General features: G+C 41.0%; 1 protein-coding gene across 1 annotated transcript; it reads left to right on the top strand.

Moving 5' to 3' along the window:
- The first annotated feature begins 5850 nt into the window (after nt 1–5850).
- Nucleotides 5851–7311, top strand: LOC138768706 (piggyBac transposable element-derived protein 4-like). The gene has a single exon (XM_069946660.1). It carries the CDS (start codon nt 5851–5853, stop codon nt 7309–7311), a length of 1461 nt encoding a protein of 486 aa, XP_069802761.1.
- Nucleotides 7312–8313: the final 1002 nt, after the last annotated feature.

Genomic DNA, 8313 nt, shown 5'->3' on the forward strand with positions numbered 1-8313 from the left:
TAGGATACTTTAGTGTGAAGAGTAGAAGAAATTTCAGTGGAGAATAGATCCCCGAGAACTAGTAGCCAAGCGATAGGGGTCACAGACCTGCGTGTTAGGGGGACCTCACCACTTACTATCCCTCTTCAGTTCTCTTAAAGTGGCTGTAGTGGCGGCTGGAGAACTGAAGTGGTCGGCTCTCTCCCTATTCACTTATATGAGTGCTGATACAGGTGTTGGCAGGAGCCTGGGAGCCCAGTGTTCCCTGTCCTGCCATTCAACGCTTCCTTTTGTATAATAGTAGTGCAATTAGCTTTTCCTACATGACACATCATCCAGACTTGACCAGAAGAGAGTAATATTTACTTTATTCAACAACTTGTAGTTCCTTATTCTACAAAACTACAACCCCCATCATGTCCAGTTTTATTTTTTCACCTACAGGGCTGTGTGGAATGTCATTTTTTCCGCCATGATCTCTAGTTTTTAGTAATACCATATTTGTGAAGATCGGACGTTTTGATCACTTTTTACAATTTTTTTTTATATATAATGTAACAAAATCGGTAATCCGCGCACTTTTTTCCCTCATTTCATGTACGCCAGTCACCGTTCACAATGACGCTTGTTATATTTTAATAGATCGGACAATTATGCATGCTACGGTATATTATATGTTTATTTATTTTTATATGTTTTATTTATATAATGTGAAATGGGGGCGATTTAGACTTTTATGGGAGAGGGTTTTTGAGGTAGTTTGTTGGTGTTTTTAACTTTTTTTTATACATTTTAATTCCCTTTGGGGGACTTGTACATTGATTACTTTTATTTTACACACTGATCACTGCTATGCCATAGGCCTGCCTGTGCAGGCTCAGTGACCAGAGCGCTGATCGGACCGCACGGAGGCAGGTGAGAGACCTCTGGCAGTCCATTTTACCGATCGGGACCCCCGCAGTCACACTCGCAGGTACGTCCTAGGTCGTCTAGGGGTTAAAGTTAGTAAATTTTTATTTTTGCACTTTTGTTTTTTCCTCCTCATGTTAAAATATCTTTGCATTTTGTTAACCTTCAGACCCACATTATCCTTTTTTTTTTCATACCAATTGTTCTTTGCAATGACAGACCCAATTTTTCCATAAAATATCCTGCAAAACTGGAAAAAATATTTTCTATGTTCCGCAGTACGATTACAATGATTGGCAACTTATATAACTTTTATTTTATTTGACTGCTTTAAAAAATTAAAACCTTTAAAAAACAAACTAAATTTCTTTATTACCCTCTTTAGGCTATGTTCACACTACGTATCTTTCCGGCCGTAGTGCGAACCGCGAATATATGCACGTAGTTTTGAGGTTGATGCGTTCGCTTGAAAGTATACCGTATACGGCTGCACAGTGCACACTACGTATGAACTTACGACTGGATCGTATACGGCGCCGTGAAAAATGAACAAGACCATTGTTTGAGGACGGAAATGTTCCAACTCACGGCCGTGGATTTCCATGCGGTCCCGTACAGAGTACTTATTTAAGCCAAATTCTTAGTGAGTTTTATTGGGCTGGGCGAAGATTTCCAAGTAAATGACCTGTTTCAGATCGCTTCGAAACAAGCTAGGGAAGCATAACTGTACTACAGGCGTATGTTCGCGGTTCGTACGCATCCGGCCGCATGTCAATTTTTCCCACGCCCGAAGTTTCAGCCGCACATGTACGGCGGCGTACGAAATGCGGCCGGAATCGTACGCAGTGTAAACATAGCCTTATAACGTTTTTACTTTTCGGTCAATGGGGCTTTTTGCTATTGCACGTGGTGATAGCAAATATCTTTGTTTATTTTTATTTATAAAATGGAAGTGACAAACTTTTCTTATGGAATGGGATTTTTTATTAATGAAAAAAATTTTTTCTCTTTAACACTGTAACTTGAAGTTCCCTTGGGGAACTTCTATGATAACTACACTGATCTCTCATAGAGATAAGTGCAGTACATATGTTGCTGCTGGAGCCCGTACTAATCCTGTGCTAAGTTGGGATCAGTAAGTCATTGCAGCACTTACCTCTGGTCAGGTCACAAGCACGTCTGCGATCACATTGTGTGTGTGTGTGTGTGTGTGTGAGGCGGGGTGGGCATCCACCCACTAGACCACCAAGGATAGGGGTTTAATAGGATTTAAATGCAGCTGTCACTTTTGACAGCTGCATTTAAGTGGTTCATTAGCCAGGTGAAACAAACGTCCGCACTGGCTAAAAGCCTTGGTCAGCCGGGAGCGGCGCGATTCAGAGTGGGTTCATGGCGTGACTCCTCTCTGAATCCCACTAGCGGCACCATGATGTAAGGTTACGTCAGGGGTCGTCAAGGGGTTAATGGTGTGTATTCTGAGCAGACACTAATTACAAGTATTGTGCTATGTTATATCTGTAAGTGACATATGAGAAGGTTTGGTAGGTAAGGTTTGTCTGTTTACTAATGACACAAAAGTAAACTATAGGGTTGATGTCTCTGGAGGTGCCAGTAATATGAAAAATGATTTAGCTTTATTACATGAAAGGTCAAAACAATGGAAACTGTAGTTTAGTATTTTCAAATGTAAAATAATGCACTTGGGGAAAGGAATTGTAAATCTGATTATCATATCAGCCATTCTGTGTTAGCAAAAACTCCGGGTCTACCTGATAAAGAGTGTAGAGCCAAAACATGTTTTTTTTAATAAATTGTTTTGTTTCTTTCGTAACACATAGACAGAGCATGTTCTTATTGAGCGGCACACGTGCATTTTTTTGTGTTGGCTGAAATTAACCTATAGAGGACCTTTACTGCAAGCCTGTTCCAGGCTGGTATTTCCCATGAGAGCAAAACTTCAGACGAGAAGGATTCAGGGATAGTCATTTTTGACTCACTTAAAATGAGCCACCAGTGCAGCCAGGTGGTAGGGAAAGCTAACTGTATGTTGGGTTGTAGAACTAGACACATAATCATTAGGAAGAGGGAGATTATGCTCCCACTGTATAGAGCTCTAGTGAGATTTCTGGTATACTGTGTCCAGTTTTGGAGATCTCACCTACAAAAAGATATTGATAAAATAGAATGGGTCTAAAGACTGGCTACTAAAATGGTGGGGGTCTCAAGCTTTAAACATAGAAAAGATTTAAAGGGCTAGGCGTATTTTCCGTGTATGGCCAGGAAGGGGTCTCAAGGCAGCTTAGCCACTCAGCTCATAGCGGGGTCCTGCCTCGGTCACTGAATGGCTGAGCTGCCTTTAGATGTAAGGTCTCAAGCCGCATCTCAGACCAGAAAGTGACAGCAGGACGGGGGAGAACGGGGCAGCCCGTCTCGGGACCCCGTGCTGCAATCGGGGAGGTAAGTGACCTCCCCGGCCATACATGGAAAATACCCTTAGCTTGGAGAACCCCTTTAAGAAAAGAAATTTGTATAGTCTAGAGGAAAAAAGGGAAAGGACATGACCAAATCCTTTAAATATGTCTAATTCTATGCCGCTATAAAGACTACAACAGCCATGTCTTTCTCGGTGCTTTGGGTGAGTGAGTCTTTTGGTGTTTATTAAAATCTAAATGTACAATAGTTAAAAAAAAAAAACACTGAAGAATGATTAATACAGGGTTGCCCACCTGACCACTAATGCATAAAATATGTTAAAAGTCATTTTCAGAAAATATTAATTGCTATGGAACATACTGTGCCTTCGTTGTCCATTTACAGTATTTTACATTGTAATGGTACAGTTTGACATTATGACACTAGGGGACAGTGTGCCTCAGGAGAAGTCTTATCTATATACTGCAATCTGACATCACAAGTTGTTCTATTTGTGTGGTGTTTTGTATACATGAAATGCACAAGGAAATGTGAACATGAAATAAGCTACTTAAAGTCACATAAACCGCATTTTGTACAAAAGGGCTTAATGATAAGACCCTGCTGCAAAAACCTATACCTAAAAAGAAATGGTAGAATCAGTATGTTTTTATAAGTGAATCGATAGGCCTTTTATTAATACACTTTGTTAAATAAATTTTCACAACTAATATAACTTAAATAGTTTTACCCAACTAATATTACACGTGATTTCTCCAAATTAAATACACTATGCAATTTGTAAGGAATATTGCAATTTAAGAATTATTCAATCATCTAAACAAAATCCCCCAAAACAGGACACATTTGCAGATCAGGTATTGTTTCATAGGCTTCATTAGTTTGATCAGTTGCTTAACACAAATTAAGAGATTAGCCTCCTAACGACCACTGATATGCTTATTTAGGGCAACTCGATCAGATGTTGCATATAAAATAGGCTCATGAGCTTAACCTGTGCTATATGAAGCAGGTGCCGAATGTATGTGATGGTTGACACCTTTCTGCAGGTGTACTACGAAGTACAGACTTCAGTCCGATCAGTGTGGTAGATACTTGATAAAGAGAATGGACCGTTCTTAAAACGCGTTGTGTACTCTGTTAACCCCTTCCCGCATAAGGACGTGACTGTACGTCCTGGAGAGAGGTGACTTTCCGCTCCAGGAAGTACAGTTACTGACCGGTTTCCCGTGCTCACTGTCGTGACTGACAGTGTCCGGGAACCGGAAGATTAGCTCGCCCTGACAGCCGACAGTCCTCTGTAAGCAGCAATGGACCTGCAGCAGCGATCCAGTACTGACGATCACCGTATTCAGTGGATCCTTACTGATCCACCGATTACAGTGATCGCTGGTCCATTGCCGGTGTCAGCGGGGTTTTATTGATGCATTCCCGGTACTTACATCTGTCCGGGAACGGCATCAGTTCGGTTGCGGCATCGCTTCATTAAGTCCCGCCCCTCCACCACCGATGGACCAATAGTAGTGGCCCATCGTCAGCTCATGCTGATTGGCTGTTCATCTCCTGGGGGCGGGACCAAAGATCGACGCCTTATCTGACAGGCTCTGATCTCTCAGTTAGAAGTGTGAGCAGAGAGAGAACAGAGCCTGTCTGGTCATCCCACATCCTTCCACATACCCTCCGTGTCACCAGTGTGTGACCCCACAACCTCCCACTATATAAGGGAGATTTTTTTTTTTTATAAATCAAAAGTTATATAAGTATTTATAAGTAGTTATATAGTTGTTAGTCAGTTATTGGGTGCTGTCAGTTAGTCAGCGTCAGTCATCCTGTCAGTTGTCAACTGTCAGTCAGTCAGTTGTTAGTTCATTCTGTCAGCTGTCAATAAGCATCAATTCATTCTGTCAGCTGTCAGTCAGTGTCAGTACATCCTGTCAGTTGTCAACTGTCAGTCAGTTGTTAGTTCATTCTGTCAGCTGTCAGTACATCCTGTCAGCTGTCCATTAGTCATTGTCAGTATATCCTGTCAGCTGTCAGTCAGCATCAATTGATTCTGTCAGATAGTCAGCGTCAGTTTACTAGTCTGTTGTGTCAGCTGTCAGTTAGTCAGCTTTAGTTAAGTTATTTTGTCAGCTGTCTAGTTGTCAGTCCACCAGAGATATCAGTTGTCAGTGTCTGCTTGTCAGTAAGTGTCAGTTGGTGTAGTAGGTAGTTAGTTTTTGTTTTTTTAATAACAAAAATATAAAAAAAAAAAAAAAAAACTTCAGTTTTCATTCTTTATCTTGGCAGTCTGTCAAAGTTAATCTGTGGCATCAGTTGTCAGTGTTTTTTAAGTTAGTAAGTGTTTAGTGTGTTCTTTAAAAAAAAAAAAAAATCTACAAAGGATAAGTGTGTATATACATCTCATACATATAAATAAATATATATATATATATATATATATATATATATATATATATATATATATATACACACACACCTATTTGTATAATGGCAGGGAGACTATACACCGCTGAAGAGGCATATGCCATGATAGCATCAGATACAGACACAGCGAGCGAGGAAGAACTGGATTTCATGGGCTTCTCCTCCTCCTCAAGTGACAGTGATAGACCTTCTCACAGTCGCAGAAGGGTTAGTGCCCAGGTCCTGCCTGACCCGCAACATGCCACTTCTGATTGGTCACCCCCATATAATTACACCCCCCAAATCCCAGAATTTTCTGCTGTGGCAGGAATTAATGTGCAGACAGATGGGCTTTCTGCAATGGGATTTTTTAAGCTATTTTTTACAGATGAATTGGTACAGCTTATGGTGGTCCAAACCAACCTGTACGCACAGCAGTTTATTTCTGCACACCCCAACTCCTTTCATGCTGTGTCTAATAAGTGGCATCCAACTAGCTGTGAAGAACTCTTAAAATACTGGGGATTGACACTGAACATGGGTCTCACTAAAAAGCCTGAAGTAAGATCATACTGGTCGACAGACATCTTGTACCACTGTCCATTGTACCGAAATACAATGACCAGAGCCCGATATGAAGCCATCCAGAAATTTCTCCATTTTACAGATAATTCTCAATGCCCTCCCCAGAATGACCCCAATTTCGATAGACTTTTTAAAATTAGACCCCTAATTAATATTTTAGCCTTAAGTTTCTCCCGAGTTTACACCCTCCAAAAAGAAATTTCAATTGATGAGTCCCTTGTGCACTTTAAGGGCAGGCTAAAGTTTCGGCAGTATATGCCTAATAAGCGTGCAAGGTACGGTATGAAGGTATATAAGCTATGTGAATCTGAGACCGGATACACACAAGCTTTTCGGGTTTATGAAGGGAAGGACCGCAATATACAGCCTCCAGACTGTCCATCTTCCCTAACAACAACTGGAAAAATAGTCTGGGATCTGCTGCACCCACTTTTGGATAAGGGATACAATTTGTACCTGGACAACTGGTACACAAGTGTACCCTTGTTCAAATGCCTTCTGGCCAAAAAAACTGTGGCGTGTGGGACGGTCAGAAAAAACCAGAAGCACCTTCCCAAGACCCTTATCGGCCAAACCCTGAAAATTGGTGAAAGCAGGGCAATGGTCCATGATGGGGTCCTTTGTCTCAAGTTTAGAGACAAAAAAGATGTCTGCATGTTGACATCTATCCATGATGCCAGCTGCACCCCTGTACCCACTCGTGGATTTACATCTTCCACAATGAAGCCTGTGTGCATACAAGCATACAATAAGTTTATGGGAGGGGTAGATCTAAATGATCAAATTTTAAAACCCTATAGTGCCATGAGAAAAGGTAAAGTCTGGTACAAGAAACTGGCAGTACATTTTGTCCAGTTGGCACTTTATAACTCATTTGTCATTTACCGGAAAGCTGGCCATCCTGGTACATATTTGGAGTACCAGGAGAAAGTTATTAAAATTCTATTACTTGGAGAAGAGCTTGGGGAAACTTCTGCTTCCTCAAATGATGTTCCCTGAATTATTCCTGGGCAGCACTTCCCTGGTGAAGTGCCTTGCACAGGAAAAAAACGCAGGGCGCAAAAGAGGTGCCGGGTCTGCTCAAAACGGGGTATCCGCAAGGATTCAATTTATCAATGTAACACCTGTCCGTCCAAACCCGGACTGTGCATGAATGAATGCTTCCGCATCTACCACACCTCCCTGGATTAGAAATGTTACATTTTTAAATCCCACCTTTCACCCATTCATTTATCATTCTAGTATTACCCATTTGAAAATTGGACAGTGAAAAAAACCATATAACAAAACTAAACACTCATTATACCCCTAGATGAATACATGTTCACACATCATGTGAACTATAAACAATTCAAGCGAGTTCACTGGTGGACTTTCCTGCTGATCCCTGCCATGTAGCCAAACAGTAGGAAAAATTTACTTGTGGGGTATTTCCTTACTCGTGGGTAATTGCTCTGCATGTTTTCGTTTTATTTTTTCTTTTAACTCCTTGTGAACATGAAAAATTTAAGGCTAGACCAACGTTTTAGTGTAAAAAAAAATTAATTTTCCATTTTCATGGCACATTGTGCTTGTCACCAGTGGGCTCTATGTGCTCACTATAGCCCTTGTTAGATTCCTTATGGGGTGTAGTTTCCAGAATGGGGTCTTTTGTGGGGGGTTTCTACTGTCCTGGCAGCACAGGAGCTTTGTAATTGCGACATGGCCTCCATCCTCCATTCCAGCCTCTAAATGGCGCTCTGTCCCTTTGGTGGCTTGCCCTGTGCCCATATGGCATACTATGTCCACATGTGGGGTATTTTCGTACTCAGGGGAAATTACTCTACACGTTTTGTGTTTATTTTCTCTTTTAACCCCTTGTGGAAATAAAAAAATCAAGGCTAGACCAACATTTACTGTAAAAAAAATCTACATTTTTACACTAAATTATTGATCTAGTCTTTATTTTTTCATTTTCACAAGGGGTTAAAAGATAAAAAAAACCACGAAATGTGTAGAACA

The sequence above is a fragment of the Dendropsophus ebraccatus genome, chromosome 12 (assembly GCF_027789765.1).
Source record: "Dendropsophus ebraccatus isolate aDenEbr1 chromosome 12, aDenEbr1.pat, whole genome shotgun sequence".
Taxonomy (NCBI): Eukaryota; Metazoa; Chordata; class Amphibia; order Anura; family Hylidae; genus Dendropsophus; species Dendropsophus ebraccatus.